The sequence below is a fragment of the Pan paniscus genome, chromosome 7 (assembly GCF_029289425.2).
Source record: "Pan paniscus chromosome 7, NHGRI_mPanPan1-v2.0_pri, whole genome shotgun sequence".
Lineage (NCBI taxonomy): Eukaryota > Metazoa > Chordata > Mammalia > Primates > Hominidae > Pan > Pan paniscus.
This window is the reverse complement of record NC_073256.2, coordinates 30,282,420-30,308,875: the sequence shown is the minus strand read 5'-3', so window position 1 is coordinate 30,308,875 and position 26,456 is coordinate 30,282,420. Positions and strand designations below refer to the sequence as shown.

The following is a 26,456-nucleotide window of genomic DNA, read 5'->3' as shown; positions in this document are numbered from 1 at the left end:
ATCTTACTCCCTGCACGTGTGTGCAATTTCCAATAAGATCCTTCAGGAATATGTATTTGCAGAACTTCTTATTTGACAATAAAATCTTGATCATTTTACTTTAGCCCACCTACTTAGTCCAAACGAATCAAGATACCACATACTAAGCAGCTTAAAAAAAAAAGAATATGATTTATTGATTGAATGGACCAAAAAAAACTTGAAACAATTATTAGAATATTCTATAATGGGTTCTGCCATCCTCCCCCTCAGGATGGATGTGGCTTTTAGCAAGAGAATTATTCAAAGATTTTTTTAGGACACAGAAATCTGGCAGAAGAGGACAGGAGCTGAGAGCATTGTTGTGTTAGGACAGATGTAACATTAATTGCCTTTATTACGACTTCACCAGCTTTTGCCTGTCAAAGAGCAGAACTAGGCTTTCCCGGCTGCTCTTTTTTAAGATTGTTCTTTTCAGAAGCATGGAAGAGGGGGCTTACTTTATCTCAAGACGTAGACAAAGGAAGTGAGATCTAACTATTTTTGGCTCAGTTTCTTCATTTAAATTATTTCAAATAATTCTAACGACTTAAAAGAAGATTCCGTTACCTGGGTGGTAATTACTCAAATGCTGTTATATTTTAAGTCACGATTTTGATTAATGATTCATTACTATTAATATCTGAATGGTGGAATAGGCTTGTTTTTGTTTTCTTTCCTTTTATAGAGAAGATAAAAATATATAGAAATAAGTTACCAATATACTCCAAAATTTCCATCACTGTTATAAAAGATCCACATTCCAAGTTTAAATAATTACAAATACAACTGTAAGAAGTTGCTATTGAACTAGAGTATAAAAAATACCCAGAGTATGTAGATGAGCGAATAAATCTTCATTTAGGGTTGAGGTAGAGCAGCTGTCTACCTCCTTTCTTGACTGTCTATGTTCTTCCAACATCCAATTATCAGAATTTGATGTAGTAAGTGATTAAAGAAACTTATCATGGGCCAGTTGTCACCTATCTCCGCAGTGTTGCCCTGTGCTCTTGGAATTGGAAGACTTCCTAATTCCTTAAAGTGAAAGGATGTGAATGATGCTCCTGCCCTCCCTGACCAGCACCTCATGCTTTGCAGTGGAGAATCTGTCCTGAGACCCAAAAGATAGTGGCCTCCGCATTGTGCTGCCAGGGCAGCTGCTATGTGCACCTTTCCGCAGCTGCAAACCTTCCGCCCTTTGTTGGTGCTTCAGCGGATGCCCAGGTCTCTATTGTCATTGCTGCCTCTTTCTCCATTTGCTTCCAGCTTTCTCCAGGTAGAGAGTAAGTATTTTTATTTACACAAATGACCTAAGTTGTTTTCTCTGTCTGGATTAAAATATACATGCAAATGAGGCATATGAGATAAGCACTATCTTTTCCAGACATCACTGATGTTACAATGGATGATATGTGAATGCAAAACTCTTCAACCAAAGCCTTCTTCACTTTAGTTAAGTCCAGAGCAGACTGTCTGGGTTACATGCATACCTGAGCTAATGCAGCCAAGTAAGAAACGCACACTTGGTTAAAATGCTTAAAAAGATGAAGGAGAAGGGAAGACAAGTCCTCTGCTTGGATATTACTAGAGGAGAAAACCCAGACTCAAACACAGATTTTTTTTTCTTTTTTAAAAGAATTGAATTGGACCCAGTGACATCAACAGGAGGTGTCTGGGGGTAAAGAGAATGGAAAGCGGAGACAAAAATCAAGACAACTCAAATAAGTTAAAATAGAAAGGAGGGGGGTCCAAAGTGAGGAAGGAGAAGTGGAGGGGACCAAGAAACAGGGAGAGAGACTCAGAGAGGAGAAGAAAAAGAAAAGAACATTTTGAGCAGCCTTGGAACTCTCTGTATAACTTCAGGAAGGGATAGTTTGTAAAACCAGGTCCTACCTGTTATGTTGTGTCTTATGCATGATTTTTTAACACTAAAATAAAAACGCTCAGCCAACAGGATAGAATCGACATGGCAGTTTATTTATGTCCCTGTTCTCATGAACATTAGGGGGCTTTTGAGAAGCGTTTGAGGACATTGGCAACTTTATGATAGTTATGTTTGTTCTGCCCCTCCATGCCTTTCATCTTTCTGTTTCTCTCTGTTCTTCCTTATTCACCAAACCCACCCAAGGCATTCAGGTGTATTATTTACTTCCTGAAATATGTGTCTCAAGTGTTTGTTCCACCAGCAGTGGGATAGTAGCGTGTCCACATTGTCCTTTGAGAATGAGAAGTCATCCTGGAGCACAGCTCTTCCCACGCTCCAGGCCCACACACCCAGCCTCACTCCATCAAAGAAGCCCCGCTGCCTGCCCACCCACCCTGGGTGCTTTCTGGCTTGCAGTGCTCTTGGCAGACATGAGGCAACGATTGCTCCTGTCCGTCACCAGCCTTCTCCTTGTGGCCCTGCTGTTTCCAGGTAAAATGGAAAGGTGACCCGGGTCTGGGTGCCAGAATCTCTCTGCAATGGTCGTCTGAGGTATGGGAGTCCAGGCTGGACAGGGAGAGATGAAGTCCTTGGAGCATGTATTCCTGGTGGAGCTTTGGGTACGAGTCTCTGAACTGGGTTCATAAATGGCACTCTGAATTGGCTGATGGCACTTGCTTCCCAGGGAAGAGTGTCCCTCCCCGACTCCATTTTCTTATCCTTTTAACATTCCCCTTTCCCTTACAGAGAAGAACATTACATTTTAGGGAATCTTAACAACTGCATTAGTGACACTTGAAATAAATTCTCTGGCTGTGCTGGCTTTGAGGAGGTGCTCAGACTCACCGTTCATGGCATACATTTCTTACACTTCATTCATCTTCTCTTTCTACACATAGGTGCATACAACGCATGTGCACAAATGTGCACACACACGGAACACTAGCACGTCTCCCAACTCCCCCACCCAATCACCCATGCTCACTCACCTGGTAGAGTGTAGGTGCCTCATGCTGACGGGTCTGCCAGGCGGAGGCCTCAGAGCATCCTCAGACGTGTGTTGCCACTTGCACAGGATCGTCTCAAGCCAGACATGTGAACCACTCAGCCACTGAGGCTCTCAGAGAACTCAGGGAAAGAGCCCCTGGGCAAGGCACAAACGGGTTTCAGCTGCTACGCCACCCAGTGAAACGGGGCCTCTTACCACCGCGCACCCCACCTTACCAAGGTGAGTCAGGGACCAACACGTGCAACAAGTGCATCCACTGGGGAGACGTAGAGGGAACAAATAGACGGGAAGATGTCTGTGCTGGTCGGGGTGGGTGAGCAGTCATTGTTTGGGGAAGACATGGTGCGGGTGCATTGGGCTGCCCTGCCCGTCAGGGAGACCACGGGGTCTCACAGCTTCCCCTGGGGCTGGATCATTGAGGGCCTTGTGGAACGTGGGAGTATTGAGGGGCCAAAAGGCAATTTATCTGAAGCCACGTCTGTAATTGCTGGCTTCCTCCAAGAACAGGAGCCAGAGGAGACACTGGTGGAAACATGGCCTCCTGCCAGGTTGCAGCCCCATGCCCTTAGCTTTGGAGGTTGTTCCCGTTCAAGGAATTTACTGAATACCTACTAAGTTTCAGGTGTCCATCGAGGTCTGGGAAATGCTTCCTGAGGATGGGGGCAGAGAATAGACTGTATTGTCAGTCTACTCAGGCAAGGAGGTAGCAGGAAATGGCAAGGGACAATTGAGCCCACAGCCACTCTTCTGGACTCTTCCAGAAGGGCCAGTCTTCTGGTCAGCCCCCGAACCCCTGGGCAGGACCAGCTTCAAATCCAAAAGGGCCTGGAAGAGCCTGTAGTTTCCAAGATGCTTCTTTAATGCCAAGCTGATTGCTGACCCTAAGACAGGGAAAACTAGGTTAGCAGATCAGTGGGCAAGAGCAAGAAAGACAGGAGGGTGTTGGCAAATTGCTGTGACATCCAGCAAATAAAGTCCTGCTGAATTTGATGCCTGCAGCATCCTACCCAACCTCCCATCCCTTTCTAATTGGCCCACAGTTCCAAAGGACTCATTCATGTGGATCTCCTCCCAAGGGAAGGGAAAAAGAAAACTCAATTATTACACAACAAATATAAACAGGTGCAATAGTAGGCATGTGTTATTTAGTCTAACAGTATTCCTATGAGACAGGATTATTCCTTCCTTTGGTTAAAGGAGATTTAGTGGGGCAGAGCTATATATCTGGAGTTGATGTTTTAGTTTGGAACTTGAAGCTATTAACTATGGAAAGCTGTTTCATATCCATGCCACCCCCACCCTGTCCCTCACGGCTCAAATGACCACTGTTTGATTCTGGAGATGGTCTTAAGAAGCTAATGTTGGATTTTTTCTTTTTTTAATGCAGAACCTGCATCAGATTTAAAAGTTGTTGACTGCAGGAGAAGTGAAGGCTTCTGCCAAGAATACTGTAATTATATGGAAACACAAGTAGGCTACTGCTCTAAAAAGAAAGACGCCTGCTGTTTACATTAAAACTGATGTTGCTGATATAGAAACAAAGCTCTGCCACTTACCTGTTCTCCGGGGCCACGTTGTCCAATCAGGTGCAGGTTTTTTGCGGAAGTGTCTGAGCAGCAGGGAGCGGAGATATTGCCACTTGTGCCAGACAGTTCAAATATTTTATTGTGGCAAGATAAATGACAAAAATGCTACCTGTGATCTTACAGAAGATGACTTAGCTTGACATGAACCGAATTTTCAAAATCACACAATTTGTGCTAGGAAATGTGGATATCATAAACTTTTATTAGAAAGAATTAAAATAATTTGTTCTTTTATTTAAAAACTATTTTTTGAATACCTACTTCTATTCTAGGTACTGTGCAATGGAGTCCATTCTATTCTAAGTACTGTGAAATGTAGTTGAGGTGTTACGTGTGTGGTCAAACCCATTCTCCATCAGCCCCATCATCTCCTACCTGCAGGCCAGTTCGAAGCCCTGTTCTCTAGCAGCAGCTGAGAGAGTGTGCAGGCAAATGCCTTCTGGGGAGATACTGAGAGCTGGGAGTTACTGCCTGTTCTCTTTGTGCTAAACCTGGAAGAATACCCTCTGGAAGTCCTCTTGTGCCCCTTTAAAACTACCCATTTGTTCTCTGTGGCCTTAGAAGACACAAAATGCAGAGACCCATTTATGACCCGATGGTGCTGTGCAATTCCAGGCTTTTGGTGTCCTGAACAAAGAACTGGATGTGATACTCAGACAGCAAAGCAAGCAGCAAAAGTGTGTGAAGCGCAGTATTACACTCTCGGAGAGGGGAGAGTGGGCTGACTTCCGCCAAATGAGATTAGCATGGCTTCGGTGTACCTTGGGTCTTTTTATGCGTTTTTTTTCCTTCTCTTCGCAAGGCTGCCTGATCTTTTGCCGGTGCCTGCCTTTTGATAGATAGGTGTGTTGCTTAGTTACTTTAGCCTGTGCGGGCTTGTGCATTGTCTCCATCCCATAATTTTAACTACATGCATGATAGGTAGTCCATATGCATGAGCTTTAATGAGCTGATTATCATACAGCATCCTGTTAAGGATACTTTTTCTCTTTAATGCCTATCTCTGAAGAGCTGCCCCTTCCTGGTTTGATGTGGATCTTGCTGGCCATGGGGTCCTTGCTCTCTTCTTTATCTCACTTTTTCTTTTGGCTGCTTCACTTCTGCCTTTCATCTTGCTTCTTGCTCACCCACCCCTTCACCTTGCTTCTGTTTCTGCTTTTATTCACTCTATCCTTTATCCAACTTCCAATTTCCTCTGCAATTCTCCTGCCTCACATTAACTTCTAGAGATAAGTGATTTAGGAGCCAGTCCCCCAGGTGGCAGCTATAAAACTGTGCTTGAAGTATTCTCCTTCAAGGGAGAAGCTGGAGACCTGGATTTCTTGCTGGAGCTAGTCGAGAGGAGCAGGCGCAGTGCCTAGCTATACCTCTGTTCAGGCTCCCACAGGTCTACTGTTCACCCTGCCCCTTTGGCTCCCAGATACAGACCCAGAAGTCAACCCTCAGGCAGCAGATGGGAAAATGGGTAGATAAACCCCTTGCAGGTAGAAACCGGGAGGTGGGCATTTACCTGCCTGCTCTGGCCTCAGCCCAGGGAGAGAGCTGCCAAAAGTGCTTGCAAATCTGTGTCCCACCATCTCTTTGGTGTCTGTGGTTTAGGGAGACCTGCAGATGCCCAGCTCTATCAACCCTGAGCTGGGTGATTTAGGAGCCAAATCCCTGGGTGGGAAGCATAAAGGTCAGGGTACTATATGTGTGGTCCAAACCCTTCACTCCTCAGGGAGAAGCTAGGAGTTGGGACTTCCTTACCAATTAATTGTAAGGTGTTATGCCTGGGATAGGGATTGTGCGGGGAGTGTGTCTCAGCTCTTCCCACCTGTTTTCACATGAATATTTTCTCAGTTGCTTGATGTGTAGTAGTCTTTCAATTAGTCCATGGTTTTCTCTCAGAAAGAACCGATCTGTGTGTTGATATTTCTTTGGTATATCCGTGGAAGGAAGGAAAGGCTGGAGCCTCTTAGTCCACCATCTTGCAGATATCAGTCTGGCACACCCTTGATTACTGTGTAGTTGAGCGTTTTTTCGTTTGTTTATTGATCATTTTTTCTCTTCTGTAAAATTTAATAGTTTTACTGGGTTACTACTTTCTTTTCTTTTTTTTTTTTTTTTTTTTTTTGAGATAGAGTTTCACCCTTGTTGCCCAGGCTGGAGTGCAATGGTGCGATTTTGGCTCACCACAACCTCCACCTCCCGGGTTCAAGCGATTCTCCCAGGTTCAAGCAATTCTCCTGCCTCAGCCTTCCTAAGTAGCTGGGATTATGGGTGTCCACCACCATGCCCGGCTAATTTTGTATTTTTAGTAGAGACGGGGTTTCTCCATGTTGATCAGGCTGGTCTCAAACTCCCGACCTCAGGTGATCTGTCCGCCTCGGCCTCCCGAAGTGCTGGAATTACAGGCGTGAGCCACCGCGCCCGGCCAGGTTACCGCTTTATTCTTATCCATGTACATGTGCTCCTTTTATATCTAACCTTACATATTCTTTCCTCCATCAATTATCTTCCCTTTCTCTGGAATGCCTCCGGCTTAAACCCCAGTTATCCTTGAAATATCCTCTCATTATCTTTCAACCATAATTTTCATGCTTTTCCCTTTTGTTCTCTACTTTGCAGATATTTATTTTTATATCAGTTTCTCTTTCTGTAGAGCCCTTCTTTTTTTTTTCTTTTTTACTATTTTTGGATTTTGAAGTTCAGTTATTAGATTTTTAATTATTTTTAAATAGTCTTATGTTTGCAAATAGTCTCTTTCTTTCTCAACGTGTGACTTTCTCATGGGATCTAATTCTCATTTTGCTTACCACAGTTTCTCAAATCTCATTAGGAATAAATACATATTGATTGTTTTAAAACTGCATTTTTTCATTGAAATCGCACATATTCCAGTTCAGTTAAGTCTCTTCCAGTTTCTAAAAGTGCTGACTTCACTTCTGCTAGTTTTACACTGACCGCTAACATCTGCTTGCTCATGCAGACCAGCTGTTGCAGGATTGCTTTGCTAGGGTAAGCAAGCGAGTGAGAGGTGGCACAGAATGAATGTGGGTAGAATCTGCTGTTTGTCTTAAACTTTTCTGTAGGGTATCTCTACTTAAAAGAAGTTTCATGGATGTCTTTAATAAATAAATAGGGAAGAAATAATGATATTTGCCTAATCTGTCCATAAAATCTTCATCAGTGATAATTATTTTAGGCTCAAGTTAATTAATAATAAACTGCACATCACAAAACTTTGAGCTCATTATTCTCTTTGCAGCTTTCTTTAATCCCCATAAATTAAAACTTCCTGCAAATATTGTTATGTATTAGATTGCTACAAAAGTAATTGTGGTTTTTGCCATTGAAAATAACGGTCAAAACCGCAATTACTTTTGCACCAACCTAAATATAAGCATCTGGGTAAGAATCAGGATCCTGGGGCTCAGCATAGGAAAGAAACTAGGTACACAGAGCCCTTTACAGAATGCCACCTTTCCAGGCTTTTTTTCTGAACAAAGATGTTCCTTAATCAACTTATATATGGGCACACTCACACGGGGCTGATAGCCACGGATAATGAAGGTATATGAAACTAGTCCTCACATACAAAACCAGAAGCACTGGTAACTTAAATAACCTCTTTGTAAAGCAATCTCAATATGTATGTAAGATATAAAATACTTGTTCTCATTGTTTCAGTTATTCTGCTCAGAAATTATCCTGGGAAATAAAAAATACTTTGAGAAACCAAAAAAAACCTCTAAAAAGTTCAAAATGGAGCACTACATTAGCGAACTACAATAAATCTACTCAGAGATATTACATATTCCTTAGGTATAATAAATATAACACAGTGAAAAACCATCAAAATGCATAACATATTCAAAATACTTATATGTCCTAAAAATTATGATACCAATGTTCACATATTTGATATAAAATTAACTGTGAAAAGTATGCTTAAAAACAATAAAGTTTCTAATGTTAAAATTATTGGTGATTTTTAGATATTTGCACCTTTAAAAATACCATCAAGTTATTGCATTACTCTTAAATGTTAAATATACATTTGTAAGAACAAAATTAATGTGCCTAAAAATAAACATATATATGTATATACAAAGATATCACTTAATTATAAGCAAAGACATTCTGTTGTAGACTTAAGTTGCATCCAGAAACTCACAGAGTTAACATAAGAAAGCGCTTCCTGGGCAGTAAGATGATAAGACTCCTTGTTTGCATAGCGGTGAGTAAAAATAAAAAAAAAATTTATAAAAAGATGATATGACATTTAAAGCATGTTACCCAGGGAGATTTTGGAGCCTACCTGGGATTCATAAAAAACAGGTAGAAACTGATTTTTTTTTCCTCTCATTCTTTGATATTATAATATTTGCAGTGCTGGGTTGGGGACAAGGGGAGGGAGAGCATTAGGACAAATACCTAATGCATGTGGGGCTTAGAATATAGATGATGGGTTGATGGGTGCAGAAAACCACCATGGCACATGCATATCTATGTAACAAACCTGCACGTTCTGCACATGTATCACAGAACTTAAAGTAAAATAAAATAAAAATAAATAAAAATTACAGACATTAAAAAGAAAATGTGCCATCCTGCTTGGAGACAACTGAATAAATATAATGGGTTCTCAAGGTCAGTCCTGAGCCAGCAATTCCATTAGTTATGCATTCTTTGTTCTCACAGCAGCTTTTTAGTACAGGCCCCTGAGCCCTGATGAGGTTGTATGGCCACCAGTTTTACGCAGTGGGAAGAGGTCCTTAGACAGGAGCTTGCTGGAGGCTGTCTCAGAACGCCCTGCAGCACACCTGACTGCCTTGTATTCCACTCTGCACGCCCACCTTCCGCGCAGCGTCCTTCCCTCCCCTGCACCCCAGCAGCTTTCCCCGGGATTTGATCCTTCTGACTCATCCATTGCTCAGAGAGTCCCCATCATCAGGAAGCCTGTCTTCTCTTCAATGCCTGAGGTTTGCGGGGCAAGGAACAGGTGGGCAGGCTCAGTCAATTCCACCCCATTGCACCTCGTGTGACATAAATAATGGGCACTTCTAATCTTTTCTTCCTGTCCCTACATGTGGTCGTCACTGCAACTCTGCAGGCTTGACCTGCTCTCACCTGGCTTATTTTTACCTCTTTGGGTCATGGGAAATGACCTTCTGCACCCAGGGAATCTCCCTTAGTTGATAAGACCAAAATGGAAATAAATAATAAGACCAAAATGGGAAGTTAGTATGCCTTCATAAAGAGAGATTAAATTCATGAACACAAACCCTGCCTCTTTCTTGAAAACCCAAAATACATAAATAAATAAAACCTCCGGAGCAAGAGGAGTAACATTAGCATTGCCCATGAGGATAAAAAAGTGGGGAGAAACCCCAGCTGACTTTTTCATCATCCCAAAAGGAGACACCAGTAAGCAGCCACTGGATTTGCCAGCTGTGCACATTTCATATATATGGAATCATACAATATGTGGTATTTTGTGCCTAGCTTATTTTACTTAATGTGAGATTTTCAAAGTTCCTCCATGTTGGAGAATGTGGCATTACTTCTTTTCCTTTTGTGACTAAATAATATTGCATTGCATGGATGCGCCACACTTTGCTTATACATTCATCAACTGATGCACATTTGCATTGCTTCCACCGTTGACGCTTGTGACTAATTCTGCTATGAACACTACACTCATGTACAGGTTGCTGTTTGAACACCTATTTTCACTGCTTGTATGTATACACCTAGGAGTTGAATTGCTAGGCCATATTGGTAACTCATATTGTTTAACTTTCTGAGGAACTGCCAGACTTTTCCACAGCAGCTGCACCACTGTACATTCCCAGCAGCAACATATGAAGGTTACAATTTCTCCACATCCTCACCAACACTTGCTGTTTTCAAAAATTTTGTTTTGTTTTGTTTCATTTTGAGACAGAGTCTCGCTCTGGCGCCCAGGCTGGAGTGCAGTGGCCCGATCTCAGCTCACTGCAACTTCCGCCTCCCGGGTTCAAGCGATTCTCCTGCCTCAGCCTCCTGAGTAGCTGGGATTACAGGCGCCCACCAGCATGCCTAGCTAATTGCCCGGCTAATTTTTGTATTTTTAGTAGAGATGGAGTTTCACCATATTGGCCAGGCTGGTCTTGAACTCCTGACCTTGTGATCCACCAGCCTTGGCCTCCCAAAGTGCTGGGATTACAGGTGTGAGCCACTGCTTCTGAAGTTTTATTTTTTTTATGACTGTCCTAGTAGATGTGAAGTGATATTTCACTGTGGTTTTGATTTGCATTTTTCTAATGACTAATGATATTGAGCATCTTTCGTGTGCTTGCTGGTCATTTGAATTTCTTCTTTGGAAAAATCTATTTAAGTCCTTTGTCCATTTTTAAGTGTGTTGTTTGTCTTTTTGTTGTTGAATTGTATCAATATTTTTTAAAATACAGAAACATTTTTTCTACTATCAAATGTTTGCAAACCCAAAGTTATCTTTCCTCTCTTCTCCTTACACTCTTCTTTTCCATTCATGAGTATGATGCACATCAGAATAATTAGCTTGTGTGTTGGGACAAATTGAACTCTATTTCCTTTCAACTATGCAATTATATGAACCTATGAACCTATAACCAGATATTAACAAAATTAGCCAATACGCGTGATTTTCTAGTTTGATTTCTTTGAAATGATATGCCTTATTCTTCAGAATTATCCACAAAATAGTTCCGTGGGGATTGCTTTCTGGGTCTGTGATTTGGAAATGGATTCAAGTCTGGAGGAGAAGGTACATGATAAAATTTAGTACTATTAATTTATTTCTCCCCCAAATGAATTTATTTTCCAACATAGTTTATTGTTTCCAAACTATATAGAAATTTTCTAAACTATAATTTCACAATGATTTGATCAGTAACTGCACTACTAGAAAAAATATGCCATCCACCTTTACCTTGGATCCTTTCCAAATAACGTGTAGTATAAATAGAAAGAATGAATGTAAAGTATAAAATATGCATTTTATTGTTTTATCTATAAGTCATCTTAGTGACTTTTAAAAAATGACTCAAATTTTTGAATATCCACACTCAGTGTTTTTATCAAACAATGGTTCATGTATCATACAGCCACTTTGTCCATGCACAGGATACATTCAGAATTGTCATTATTCCTTGGGACCCTTGAACTTAGGGTATCATCTTGGTGTGGAAGCCAATTTCCCTAAGGGGCAAATGAAACTGCTTTTCTTTCTTTCTTTTTTTTTTTTTAATGAGAGATTTCAGAGATGTCTTCAGAACAAATGCTCCACAGAGAAAGAATTTCACATTTTAATCGATTTTTTAAAGTACTGAGTTGGACCCTCACAAATATTCATAACTATTTTACAATTACTTAGTACATAGCTAACATTCAAGGTAACTTTTTTTCTCTCTCTTTTTTTTTTGGTGGAGGGTCAAAAGCAGCTTGGAGTGCCCAATTTTCCCTAAAGTCTTAACTTCAAAGGTGATTTTGCAAGGTACAGAAAGGTCTGTGAGTCAGAGAGTCCCTGCCAGGGCACATTGTCCTGCTTAATCTCTCCAGAGGTGGAAAGTTCAAAATGAACACCCAGACCCTGCCTCTTTGAGATGCTCACACTGTTCACCCATGCAGAAAGTCCAAGACCACTGCTTGATGTCTCTTTTTCAAAATCCATGTCTAGGTAAGACTCATGGTGAGATATGGTTGTTGTAGACTCGTTAAATAATGCAGAAGACAGCTTGCAGAAAATATGATGTGTCTAATCTGAAGAATAACAAAGCTCTGCAAGCTATAACAAGTAATATAGGAAAGTCCAGAATGATATCTAGAGTCTGCTATTGTTTACATAAAAATGGGGTATGGATTCATCTCTGCTTCCATACACATGGGACACCTCTGGAAGGATTAATAAGAAGCTAACAGCAATTGTTATGAAGCCCAGGGGGATAGGAGAGAAGACATCCTTCTCACTTGCCCCTTTTGCTTAAGAGAATTTTAAGGGAAATAAATCTAAGTGATCCTGGGACTAAAATCAAATAGGGGCAAAATGTGCAGCTTTATCCACTGTGTGTTTTAATACCACATATTATATAAACCCACACACAAAAATATCATGTCCTTGCAGATTCTGTTTTCACAACTCCCAGCACCCCAGAGCCCACAAACCTCCCTCCAGCCCAGGATGACACAGCCCTGTGGTTGCCGGGGGCTCTCTGCATCCCTCACTAGACTGTCACCTCCGACAGCGGATAACTTCATCAAATGAGAGAAGAGCCTGTCCTCTTCCTCCAAAGTAGACAATATCCTGGCTCTTCATAAATAGGTGAATTTTGCCAAATTTTTGGAATAATGTGGTATGTTGTCTCTGTTTTTTTTTTCTTTCAGCATAGCGTTTGTGAGGTTCATCCACATTGTTGTACACATCTTCTTGTTTTTCTATTCTTGTTGTGGTGTGGAAATACATTGTGTTTTGTTGTTGTCATAATACACTATTTGGTTGCATTCTCTTGGCTGCAAGGAAATGTGCTACAATGAACGTTCGTGCACATGTCTCCTAATGCACGTGGGCCTATGTTTCTGTTGGTAGATGGGAGTCAAGTTGCTGGGAAATAAGCTAATTATCTGCTCAACTGTGGTAGACACCGCAGCTTTCTGAAGGCGGAAAATATATCTTTACACAACCATGTCTCTAGCACCTAGCACAGGGCTTGGCACTAAGTAGCCACACCTCAACGTTGGTTCACTTTCATCTTCAATATCCGTATATGGAATTATTGGTTGATCCCTGCTTCTCTGAATATCCGGAAGCCAGTCTATTTTTAGGCAGAAAGGGAAGAGTAGTCAGTAACCTTCTGCCCACAGCCTTACTCAGTAGAGCAGATAAATATGCTCATGCTGATCAGTATTCCCAAAAACCTATAAATGTCCCATTTTGTGCCTTCTCCGCTCCATTTCATTCCATCATTCATCATATTTGCTCTCCTTCACGGGAGGGCAGGGAGGTTCAACGGACCTTAAAACATGAAGGTCTTTTTTCTGTTTGCTGTTCTCTTTTGTTTGGTCCAAACAAACTCAGGTAAATGTCTCCTGGTTAGCCCTGGGGAAGGTAGTGCAGGAATTCCATTTATGTGTGTGTCTATATGGACAGTGGGTAGGTGTGTCTGTATGTTGTTAGTGGATGCAGGTGGGCCACTGTGGGGCTCAGTCTTGGACAATTTTGATCTCCCCTGTGAAGTTTTTTAAAAGCTAAATAAGTGTTATAAAGGTCTTGACACAAGACAAAGGGGTATGCTTGCTCTGATACAAGTGGCAAGCACTCACTGCAGTCTGAGAAAAGTTTTCAGAAGGAAGTTATAGTCATATGAATGTCAGAGCTGGAAGGGAATCAGAGATTGTCTATAGCAGCCCCATGCTCTACAAAAAGAAAACCAAAGTCCAGAGAAAGTGTTAATTTACCACTGTGCAATGAATCTTTATGGTCATAGTAGGTCTTCAAACTTATAATATTCCCCCTGCTTGCACATAGAACACATTTTACAGATGGGCAAGCTGAAGTGTAACCAGTTAAATGAGTTGTCTAAGGAGACATAATGAGATATTGGAAGAAGTAAGACCAGAATCCAGGTCTCCACGCTTCCAGGCTGGGGGCTCTTCTGTCTTGACTAAAGGTGGACCCCCCACCTTCTTCACTTTGCCGTCTCCTCCAAGCTGTGACAGGGCTGAGATGATACAGAATCAGGGATTAGACCCCGTTTGGAGGTTGGATGTTGTACAAGAGTGTTTTCCTAATCACGCAAGACCAACACTGTGCTGTTGTTGTTGTTGCTGCTGTTGTTGCTGCTGTTTAAAGTCATCGTACGTGGCATTTGCAGATCTGACATAAGTAAGATCTTTCTTTCAACCATCTCTTGCCCAATGTCCTGTTGTTATAAAAATTTAGGTGGTCATTTGTGACTTACAAGCCCACAGGTCCTGGTGAGGAGAGAGGTTTTATTTTCTCCTTTTCGTTGTAGGACATAAAACTAAAAATTGGGCCATAAGTTGAGAATGGGTTAATACCTCTAATTTCCTTAGAGACCAAGACCTGTCCTATTCTGGACCACTTCTGTTTTCCAAAACTTCCTTTGTTTCCTTCTAGTGCACATCTCTCACCAGGAGGCTCGAGGACCCTCATTTAAGATCTGCGTGGGCTTTTTAGGGCCTAGATGGGCCAGGTGAGCATTCATAAAACACACCCTATCATCCTCCTGGCAACATTTCAGATATAAATTATCGTTCCTGTTTTAAAGCTAAGAGGCCAAAGTTCGGTTAAACTGGGGCTTGTCCAAAAATACTTAGCCTTGTCAGAATATATAACCCTTGGCAGTGGGCTGGGGTCATCTTCTATTCTCTGCACTATATGAGTTAAATGTCAACTCTCTTCTGTTGTATCCATAGGGGATGTTCCACTGGGAATTAGAAATACCATCTGCCGTATGCAGCAAGGGATCTGCAGACTTTTTTTCTGCCATTCTGGTGAGAAAAAGCGTGACATTTGCTCTGATCCCTGGAATAGGTGTTGCGTATCAAATACAGATGAAGAAGGAAAAGAGAAACCAGAGATGGATGGCAGATCTGGGATCTAAAATATAAGCTCCCGGAAGGCAGGGATGTTGAAGTATCCCAAGGGCTTAAAGGAATGTGTAGCTTATAGTAGGTGTTCAATAAATATTTGTTGAATGAATTTAGCACCAAAGGTGAAGAGCTGATAAAAGACATTTTTTTAACTTCCTTACTTCTCCATGTACTGCCTTTTCAAAGGGGTCTCAGAATTTTGTGATATTCCACTTTCCTTTCCTAATCAAGGGAATGTCTCTTAAGTATCTGGAGATGGGAACCGACTAGAAACCAAGCTCCAAACTGATTTTCAGAGAGACATAAATGCAACCAATCTGCTGCTCTGTTTTCCATCTGATGACATCTTTCTTACCACACCCAGCACTAGCCTTCTCCTGCTTATTCACCCAGATGGTAATGCACCTTATCCCTTTTCCCTTTATGCCTCCTCAAGCAATAACACCAACAGGTCACATTTCAGTAGGATAGTATTGTTTTCAAGCATTTACTCTTAGGCTATTTCAATTTATTAATACAACAAGCTGATAGTGTGTATAATAGGGGGTAAGCGGGTCCATTTTAGGAATGAAAGAAAAACGAAAATCATCAGGTGAAGCACATTTCCCCCAGGCTAGCAATTCATAAATGGCATTCTCAGTATGCCTATCAGCCAGCATTCATTCTTCTATGATCCTTCTAAAAAACATATTTCTGTGTAATTGGAGCAAGGCAGGGCCCCTGTTCATGGAGATTCCTGAATGCTTAGCTGCCTTTTGCCTTTCTCTGGATCCTGCTTGAATTTGTTGAATACTAGTTCCAATGGTAGTGAACACCAATTACAAGCAAGGAATTTAAAAAATAATAAAAACAAACGTGCTGAGAGATAGAGACCACATGCCAAGCTTTTTCCTGACTGACAGGTGGCTTGGGAAGATGCTCTGTGTTCCTCTTTCTGTCGCTGCCTGAGTCCAGTGTGCTCCTGAATGAGCTGAGGTGCTGTAAAGAGCCCTCTAGAATGTATACTTTGGGGCTACAGTCTCAATTCCCAGCTCAAGTTGCAATGAATATTTGTCATCTTGCCTTTGGCCTCTCGCAGCCTCTTCTAAACTCACTCTTGTTTTTTTTTTCTTTTCTAAATGCAATCAGACAGACCTCTGGAAGTGCACAGAGTAAGTCTCTCTTAGGCACAGGCACCTCTGCAGGGCTCTCTGTCATGCCTCTAGAGGGGAGAGCCATTGTTCCATCCCTGAAGGGAATGACTTCCTGAAGGGCATTGGCCCCTATTAGCCTTGGCTCAGAGTGAAACGCAGCAAACGTGCATGCCTCAGAACTGGCAGACACATTCTCAGCCAGGAGTGCCACCAGCCCACACCAGCAGATCTGTGTACCAGAAACACAAAATAAAATGAAGGGCCACTGGGGGGCTGGAGCCTGGTTCCATAAGGATGGGACTTCTGAGCAGGTGCCGTTAGACAGCAGCCCCTTCTTTTGGCCTCATGTTCCTCAGAAATGAAATGAAGGAGCTGGGCTCGATCTCAGACCCCATCAGAGCACAGCAGCCTGGGGGTGTGGAAGCAGAGCCTCACCCAAGGACCAAGGGGTCTCCACCAGGTGAGATGGGGAGGATGGGAACCCCGTCCCTCCCTGCCAGGGTGCTGCAGGTGAGAACCCCCAGGGAGCCCTCCGCAGAGTCCAGGGCCAGCCAGCAGGGCACTCACGTGGGCCCTAGGCTGTACTATTTAATATTTTTAAGGTGGACCTTGGGCCTGGGCTGATCTAAATTGTAGAAAATGTCATCTCCCTCTTATGTAAAATTTCTCCAAAGGAAGTGTTTGTCCACCTGTAAGGCATGGTAAAAAACTGGTACCTATGGCATTGCGCAGCACAAAACAGGCTGTCTGGGAGTGTTTGCTGAGGCTTCCGGGAAGCAAACATGGAAGGGAAGGGAAGGGAAGGGAAGGGGAGTGGAAGGGAAAGGAAGGGAGGGGAGGGAAGGTGGTGCAGGCTCCTGGAGTCCTCAGTGGTGAGCTCCGGAGTTGCTCTGTTCCCTTTTTAATTTTTGTTTACTTTTTGGCTGTTTTTTCTTTTTCTTTTTTTCAATGTAAAGTGTCTCTGTAAGGCCTGAGAATGAATCTGACTGGATCAGCCCAGAGACCAAGTGAGAGCCCCCAAAACTGGGGCTTACTTTCTTGTTCCGCCCCTCTGGGATATTGGGCAGATCTCCATAGCATCCCTGTCCCCATCTGTAAAGTGACAGGATTGAACTCCGTCCTAAAATGTCCTGGAGTGGTTCTAAGACAGAATCCCCAAAACGCTCTTTTTCAAAGCCTGAAAGGCTTGGGTCAGGCAGGCATCCCGGCAATACCAACACCTACCACGCGGGGGCGCGCTGCCCTTCCAGTGCCTGCAGATGGGTTTTTTTTTTTTTTTTTTTTTGAGCACTTGTTCTGAAGCTGGGCACTGGGCTAAGGACAGGAGCAGCTGGGGTCACCGCAGGGGAGAGCCAGGGCGCCCAGGTTACCAACGCTTCTGGCCTGAATCTCATGGCACTGATTACAGTGCCTCATTCGTCTCTGTCCTGCACAGGGTACCATTGACGCCAGGGGGGTGGAAATGAATTAAGTTCAGACTGAATCAGCAGGGATATTTATTGAGGCATTGTCAGGCATCTGCTCTTATTTGGGAACAGGGACAGGCCAGCAGCACAGACAACGCTGTGGATAAGGAGAGTAGAGCCTTCCTCTTCCTGCCTCCTGTCTTCTGGAGTTGTGACCGCAGGGTGGCCCAGGTGGATCGGCCTCAGAGGCCAGGAGGCAGCTCTCTGCAGCCGAAGAGCAGGAGCCTCACCCACGGTCTGTGGCTCTGACTAAGCCTGGACTGCCTCTCGGCTGTGCTCCGTGGACTGGCTCCCCAGGGATCCATGTGAGAGACCGGAGTATGATCCTCAGTGCGAGGACAAATAAAAGTAGTGATTACGTCCACCCCATCCTGCCCTCCGTCCAGATCTGTTTTCAATTTGAGGATTCACCTGCCTTGTCCTTGCTAAGACACCTTCAGCCTGTGGTCAGGGGAAGCTGGGAAGAGGTGCTGGGAGACCCAGGACATTGCCAGTTGCTTCTCTGGCTGGCACTCAGAGGTGCGTGAACCCTCTGCCAACCCCAAGAGGGGCAGGAGGGTGCCTGGTGGTGGGCCGGAGCTCCAGCCAGCCAGCAGGGGCAGAAGGACTAGGCCTGGTCCAATGGGGGCCCAGGATGTTTTTCTTGGCAAATCCTCATACTTTTCACATAGCTCTTTCTTCTGAGATAAGTATGATAATCTCCACTGTATCTCTAAGGAATCAGCTTCCTGATATGACACAGTAACGAGGAATGACAGAGCTGTTCCCTCCTAGTACTCAAATTGGCTCGAATTTCAACCCCACTCTGAAGCTTTCCTGGCCCTCTACCCGCATTCCTGCCTGGCATTATCAATTGGTCTACGTCTCTGCCCCTCAGACACTTCGGTGCATCCTATCATAGGGTCTAGTCACTCTGTTGCCATCATTTATTTACATATTTATAGTCCTCCCACTAGACCTTGAGCTCCTCAAGGACAGGGCCTGGTACATAAATACTCATATTTACATCTTTAGTAACCAGTGAAGAACAATAAATATGAAATAGAGGAAGGAATGAGTGAATTAACCTAAGCCTCAAACACTGGTCTTCTTCAGTGCACCACTACTGTCCTTTTTAATCCAAGCACTGGGGCAGATTTCACCAGGGGATGCTGGGAAACCCCACTGTGATCGCGGCCACATCCTAGTCACAGCCTGAAGCCCGCATCCTTGTCTTATCTCTCACAATCCCCTGGTTTCACCGCCTTCTTCCTCTCCTCATTCCAGCCACTCCCCGTCCCATTGGGGTACTCGTCTCTACAATCGGTCAGAAGGTGGGGCAAAGCCTTTATTAGCTCTCCTTTATTATAGGGCTTCACAACAGAACTTGTAACCCCTTCATTTTCAGGGGCTTGACACTTACCCCACAGGAGGCAGCAGAGCTAACAGGGAGGCTCGATGTGTTGGGGCTGGAGAAGTGAAGAGTCCCCTGGCCCCTGAGTCTCCACACTGAGCATCTGCCTCTGACAGCATGACATGTGTATCTTCTGTCCCTCCCTCATGGAATCATAGACAGAAAAGGGACCCAGGATGTCACTAAATTGAAGCCATGCCCCAGTGAGCCTCATGGCATCCTGGAAAAAGCCCTGAACTAGGAATGAAAATGCCTGCGTCCTTGTCCTATGTCTGCCGTCCTTGACCTCACTGAGCTTTGGCCCTTCCTTGATAATTTGAACACACGCTGTTTGCTCTTTGATTTTGAAAACAGAGGATACACGAAATTCCTTATGAACCATACAGTATTGGGACTGTACAGGTGATTCATTTTATTAACTAATAATTGAATCTTCTTGATTCAAATAAGATACAGCAAATGTGATTTGAGATAGTTGTCAACCTGGAAAGAGTACATATTGCATTTTAACATCATACAGGTGGAGTAATTTAGTGACTAAAATACACACATGCAGATGCATGTATAATTTACACATAGTGTCTCACTATGCAATTATAGCCAGAATGGATTTTTTTTTTTTTTTTTTTTTTTTTTTAGACTGAGTCTCACTCCGTCACCCAGGCTGGAGTGCAGTGGTGCAATCTTGGCTCACCGCAACCTCCGCCTCCCAGGTTCAAGGGATACTCCTGCCTCAACCTTCCCAAGTAGTTGGAATTACAGATGTGCGCACCTGAACCTGGCTAGTTTTTAAATTTTTAGTAGAGACGGTGTTTCACCATGTTGGCCAGCTGGTCTCGAACTCCTGACCTCAGGTGATCCACCCTCCTTGGCCTCCCAAAGTGCTGGGATTACAGGCATCACCCACCGCGACCGGCCTAGAATGGATTTTTAAACCACCCATACATGAGCCAATCTCCCACATAAGCTCAAAGTCTAAACCTTTTAGAGTTGGTCTGGGCTCTTCAGATCAAGGCAGTCAGGCCTGTCTTGCCACCTCTTGGAACACTTGAATGTGAATAATCGTCACAGAAAGGTGAGGCTCTTGTCCTGCCACCCATCTCTAAAGGTGATTTATTATCACCAAATCCCACCCCCATGACAATCCTGTGCTGGGCGATATGAGCAGGTCCATCCCACCGAAACTCCTCCAAGCCCCTATCCTTCCTCACATGAGGCAGAGACGGGCAGCATAGCTCTCCCAGGCTGATTATCGACCACTTGAAAATAGCTCTCTGTTAACATACTGCAACAATAAAGGGGTAAGATGGATTTTTAACAAAACAAAGAAGGAAACCTTTCAAAATACTACTCTTGCAGGACCATAGGCTATGTGCTTTAACAATAACACTGCAATACCTCAGAATACTAAAATTCCTCTTTTGGAATTGCCTTCCACATCCCCCTCTATGCACACAAATAATGTCATCTGTTCGGAATGAATTAAGAAATTCACCCAAAATTATAAAAGAAATTCACCCAAGGTCCTCGGCTTCCTCCCTCACTCTGCAGAGAAGCAAGGGTCCGCCACACTGAGAAGACCATAAATGGCGTCTCTAAAATCCTGACGGTCCTCGGGATGGCGGGATGCCAGAGGTTCAAGCTTTTTCCAAGATTCCTCCCCATGGGATGCCATGGGTGTGTTAGATCACCTGCAGATTGTTCTACAGGTGACTCCACTGGAAGCTTAGTCACAGGTCTCGCCTGCAGGGAAACATGTGCCTGTCCTGCCTAAATCTGAGAATGCACACAAAGGAGTAGCCCACCCTATAGACAGGCTAGCAAGGGCTTCGTGGTCACTGTGGTTACCCAGAGGGAGGCCCCTGGGATGGGACACAAGCGCCGGCACAGACAAGGCCCAGGCAGATGGAGAGCTCAGACCAGATCTGTCCAGCATACAGGTATAGAAGAACTCTGCTGCTAAACTCCCAGGGGTCCAAGTACCTCCTGCAGGTAGACCTAGCAACACCACCTCTCCCAGCTCGTTGGAGCTTACTGAATGCTTTCTCCACTCCAGCTTCTATGCCGAGCACTGCCCATGCATTGATCCCAGGTCATCTATGGAGTGGCATGAATATGCCTACACTGCAGATGAGATACTTAAGACTCAGAAATGTGAAGTCACTTACCCAGAGCCACACAGCCGGGAGCCAGCAGACTTTTACCATGTCTATTTTAAGGTTTAAGAGGCATGTCTGCACGAAGCAAGTTAATGGTGGACCCTGATGGGCCCCCAACCTGGTGCACTTTCCCTTATGCCACATGGTTCCTATGCCATAGAATATAGGAGACATGCTGTTCACCTGCAACGTCACTTCTAGCTCTCCCTCTCTTAATAAATAGTGCTTGTGACAATCACTGTGGTCATAACAAGGATAACAGAAGACCATGCGTTAAGAATTGCTTTTTATGTTTTACACTTGATCTGCAATGAAGTGGTTATTATTACTTGGACATGAAGAAGTGGAAACTCACCCAAGTTAAGAAACTTGCCCAAGAGCACACAGCTGGTAAAGTGGAAGAAAGGGGCGGAGTCTCCTATTCTCGCTGTGGTGGGAATGTGTGAAAGGAGTTGGGGTTTCTGCGAAATGCATGTGTTCCTGGATTTGGGCAAGGTGGAAAATGACTTGTGAGCTTTGCTCCATGCCGCTCTGGGAAGCCATCTCAAGGTATTTCACAGCTCACCTCAAGACTAAGAGATAAGGGACCCCTGCCCTGTCTCAGGAGAAGGAAGCAGACAGGAGCCTGGCAAGATGGTCCTGGAAGGAGGGAGATTTGTGTCTGTCCCAGCAGTGGGTATTGGGAGAAGCTGGTGGATGATTTTACACTCAAAAGTCTCCATCCCTTTGATCCATGTTAGCATAGCAGGCTTCTCCTCCTGTCATTTGAACTTCCAAGGAGAGGTTTGAATCCACTGTTCATCATATTTCCCACTCAAAAATATAAATGGAACTAGAGGCACAGTTCCATGCCTCTAGACACTGGCTTAAGCCTGTTGTCAGGCCTTGAATTGCCAGCTTCTCGTGTCCTGGGACTCCAATGCAGGGCTGCAGGGAGAGAGAAGGGTCAGGCTCAGACATGAGACCCATCACTACAGGAGGCTCCCCTGGTCCCCGAGTGGGTCTGCATGGTGCAGAAAAGCAAGAGAGAAGCATAAATTCAATGTAGCAGAGCGAACTGGCTTCCTTCCTATGGTAGGATCCTGGGTACAGCATGGAAACTGAAAATGACAAGTGGGAAAGACTCAATGAGCAAGCACAGGGAGGCCAGCAGAGAGCAAAGCCAGGTCCCAGGCCCTGGGCATGGATTCAGCCACTGGTTTTGGTCTAAAAGCAAGATGGAGACATCCAAACCAAAGCCAGGTGGCCCGTAAAGGGGCGATGGGCACCAGACAGGAAGGAGGTCAAGAGCCTCCCTGACGCTGAGCCTGGTGCTCCCAGGCCTCCCTAGGTACCAGGCTGACTGTCCTGAAGCCTAGTCTGACCCCCGCATTGACTGCCTAAACCCCATCACAAGCTGCTCACTGTCCTCCTGGTTAGCCCCAAACTTCCCAATAGGGTCCCCAAGACCCCTTGTATAGAAGCCCCTGCTAAACTCCCCAGCCAGAACTGCTGCCTTGTTCATCTCCAACCAGCCCAAAGTATTTTTTCTTGTTGTTGTTTCTTGAAACAGGGACTCACTCTGTTGCTCAGGCTGGAGTGCAGTGGCACTGTTACCGCTTATTGCAGCCTCCACCTCCTGGGCTCAAGTGCTCCTCCCACCTTAGCCTCCCAAATACCTGGGACCACAGGCATGCACCATTGCACACTGCTAGTTTTTTTAGGTGTTGAGCCACCACTTCCAGCCCCAAGGTATTTTAAATTCCTGAACTCACATGCTTTTTATTTTCCAGTTTTGTACCCTCTGGTTCCTACACCTGGGATGTTGCTCACATTTTCCCCTGTTCACCCTTTAGCTTGCAGCTCTGACTACACTTTCTCCGGGAAGCTGACACTCAGGCCCGAATGTGGCTGGCTGCCGCTCCTGTGACTCCTCGACTGCTGGGCCCACCTGGAGCTGGAGTCTGTCACCATTCAACTGCCTCCTGTGTCTGCTGTCCTCTACAGACTCCTGTGCCACCCAGAGCCTGTGACCTGTGCACCATTTATTTTCCTGAATATTTAGCTCGATGCCTATGTTTGTGGAAAGAAGGAGGAAACGGAGGGAGGAATGAAAGTGGGAGTAAGGAAGGAAGAAATGAAGGAAGGAAGTTAAGGACTAGCCCAGTGGCTGGCACCCGGAAGAGTGACAGATCAGCCCCACCAGAATGTGGGGAGAGTCAAAGGGACTCTGTCCTCCCTTCCTGCCTCCCAGTTGACTCAGTGCCTAGATCCTGGGTGGGGGAGCCCATGGAGGGAAGCATCAGCTGCAAGGCCGGGTAGAGGGGCAGCAATGGGGGGACCAGGTGACAAAGAGACTCTCAGCCTCTCTGTAGGATTGACCAGGCATGTGGTAGTGCCTGGAAGTGGGGAAAGTTGCTACAGCTGAAGAAGTCTTGGAAGGCAGCATTTTGGCATCATTGTGCTTCTCCATCCTTCTTCCCCCAAAGGGGGGTGTCTTTCTATCCAATTCCTCCCACAAGACTCACGTGTCCTCCTCCAGGTGAGGAAAGCCTGGCAGACTCTAGCATGACTGGGAGTAAAGGTGGCTGGGCAATCTCAGCACCAGGAATGCACATTCACACCACGAGACAGGGCAAAGGCTAGGTCCCTTCCCGGCAGGGGGATGCGCCAGCCTCGGGCTTCCTGGAATTCTCATCTGCCTGACCAGCTGATGGCAGAGTCATGGTGACTCACAGGACTGAATATTCAGCTGCGATGTTCGATGCTAGGTGTGGTGCACGTCACAGGTGAGCAAAACCAAAGGAACTGGAAAAGCTTCACATTTGAGTTTACCATTGTCACTGAGTTGTTGTTACAGGGAGGAGCCTGAGGTGCAGACGGTATCAGCTACAGGCCAGGTTGTGTCTCTAAGCCAGATGAGTGTCCTCATCCTTAAGGAGTCATCTTCCTCTAATCCTCTGGTTCTCATCCCCATCTCGGCTGCTTTTGAAAATTAAATATTATGCCAAGGCACCTCCTGCAGTGACGTGACTTCCTTGTCTGGGGTGGATCTTTAGCTGTTATTATTAAGATACCTCATTGTGTTCATTCTGCATCCAGAGCCCAGAACCATTGCTTGAAGTACAGAGTTGTGGTTCTTCCTGAACAAAGTGTTTCTGGGTCCTCCTATGTGTTGTGAGCGTTGCCTGGAACCGAGGCCCTGCTGGGGGTCATGGTCTTCTGCTGTGGTCACCTCCATGTAAAAGGTGATGCCCTCTCTCCAGGAGCACACAGGAGGGTTGCAGTGGACCACAGTCACCCTCCCCTGACCAAAAGTTCCCTCAAACTCCCTCACACTTTTGTACGAGACCTATGCAGTACAAACAGAACATTTTATCAAAGTTTCTGGAGATTTCATCAAAGAAGGGCAACAAATTAAAGTCTGGAAAATTAATGCTTTTCCCAGATTCCAAAAGGGAAGTTTCTTTGCTTAGGTCCTTTAAAAGGCCAGTGGGCTCTTACATGTTCCAGCCTCAGTCTCTTGACCCCAAGTTGTCCTCCTCCTTCATTCACCCTCCTTCTCTCCTTCACTGCTTGGGAGTGCAGTCTTGCTTCACTGCTCTCCTTTGCTCCCTCCCTCCCACCTGCCAGCAGTGAGGACACCACTTGATTGTTCCAGCACCTCTTTCCCTTTGCTTAAACAGGCTGGAGCAGTCACTGAGAATAGCAGCAGGAATATCATGGGTATCTAGTGACACCCAAGCTCCAGAGAACATTAAGCCTGAGGGGCTGAGTTCTCTAAAATGCCTTGTCTACTGGGTACTGGTCCAACCCTCAGCCTGTCTCCATGCATGCCCACCATGGTGAGTGCCAACAAACTTATATCTTAGCTCATGAACCTGTTAGATAGAACATCTGTACAACTCCCCAGGACAAATGTTAGGTTCTGAGGACAGTACAGTCTCAACCCCAAGTGAAGAAAGAAATATTTCCCTGAGTACTCAGATGCTTCTCACCTCCCCAAGAGCTAGGATCTCATTGTTCACCAAAGTAGCATTTGATTTCTTTCCTGCTCCACCTCATGCCTTCTTGGATCATTAAGGTACACTGTCATCCTCTTTTTGTATCTCAGGAGGTGTTGAACCTGGATTCTTCAAGTTAGGATCAAATTAAATATTTTTTTTCTTCCTGGGAAAAAGGAAAAAAGGTAAGAAGAAGTTGGAACCTTGAAAAAAGAACAAATAGATTGCAGGGTAGGGAAAGAAACAGCTATCTCATTTATTTGGCTGAGTAGCCTTTATGGAAATAAAAATAGAGAAAAAGACTTCCTTTTCAAAGAAGCTGTCCCCAGGAAATGGAGAAATGCCAAAAACCACCTCTGTGCACATGCTCGTATCAGAGATGAATAGAGAAGAGGAGGGTACTGATTTCCACTCCTATAATCTTCCGTCTCCAAAAACTAGATAAAGAGATTTCAATGTGTTTTTGAGAAAAACTAAAACACATTTTTGGTTTGCCATTGCACAGAATGGCATGAGGAACTCAAAGTCTGACTTAAAGAAGATGCTCAGTTTTGAGATTGAATTAATGGGCAACTGCTCAAAGATGTGATATTCTTAAATACACTCTGAGATCTGAAGTTAACAAAGAGAAAAAAAATAGTGCATTGATTTTATAAGCAAAGTAACTACAAACACTAAAGAAAAACAATTAACAACATGACAATAGTAAGTCATTACCTATCACTTTGAATGTAAATGGATTAAATTTTCTAATCAAAACATGTAAAGTGGTTGAATGTATCAAAAAGCAAGGTCCAACTATATGCTGTCTACAACAGACTCACTTTAGCTAGAAGGCCTCACATTGGCTGAAAGTAAAGGGATGGGAAAAATATTCCATGCCAGTGGTAATCAAAAAGAGCAAGAGTTGCTGTTCCTACATCAGATAAAAGAGACTTTAAGTCAAAAACTGTAACAAGAGACAAATAAAGTTATTATATAATGATAAAGTGGTCAATTCATCAAGAAAATAAAACAATTATAAATATATAAAGCAAAGATTTAGAGAACTGAAAGGAGTAACAGCAATTCAGTAATATCAGAGACTTCAACACCCCACTTTCAACATTGGATAGGTCATCTAGAAAGAAACACAATAAAGAAACAGTGGACTTGAACAACACTAAAG

The 26,456-nt window shown here is 44.2% G+C and overlaps 1 protein-coding gene across 6 annotated transcripts; it reads left to right on the top strand.

Annotated features, from left to right (window-relative positions):
• Positions 1-2,241: 2,241 nt before the first annotated feature.
• Positions 2,242-20,476, top strand: LOC117981341 (sperm-associated antigen 11A). 6 transcript variants are annotated; one of them, XM_034965652.3, is made up of 4 exons: positions 2,374-2,434; positions 3,018-3,170; positions 14,978-15,055; positions 17,826-20,476. In XM_034965652.3, the coding sequence occupies exons 1-4, from the start codon at positions 2,374-2,376 to the stop codon at positions 17,858-17,860; spliced, it is 327 nt and encodes a 108-aa protein (XP_034821543.3). In that variant the 3' UTR covers positions 17,861-20,476. The 6 variants fall into 6 exon arrangements, with proteins under 6 accessions (XP_054972241.2, XP_034821543.3, XP_034821544.3 ...); XM_034965653.4 differs by lacking the exon at positions 17,826-20,476 and adding an exon at positions 14,679-14,754 and having other exon boundaries at positions 14,978-14,999; XM_055116266.2 differs by lacking the exons at positions 14,978-15,055; positions 17,826-20,476 and adding an exon at positions 4,339-4,517 and having other exon boundaries at positions 2,242-2,434.
• Positions 20,477-26,456: the final 5,980 nt, after the last annotated feature.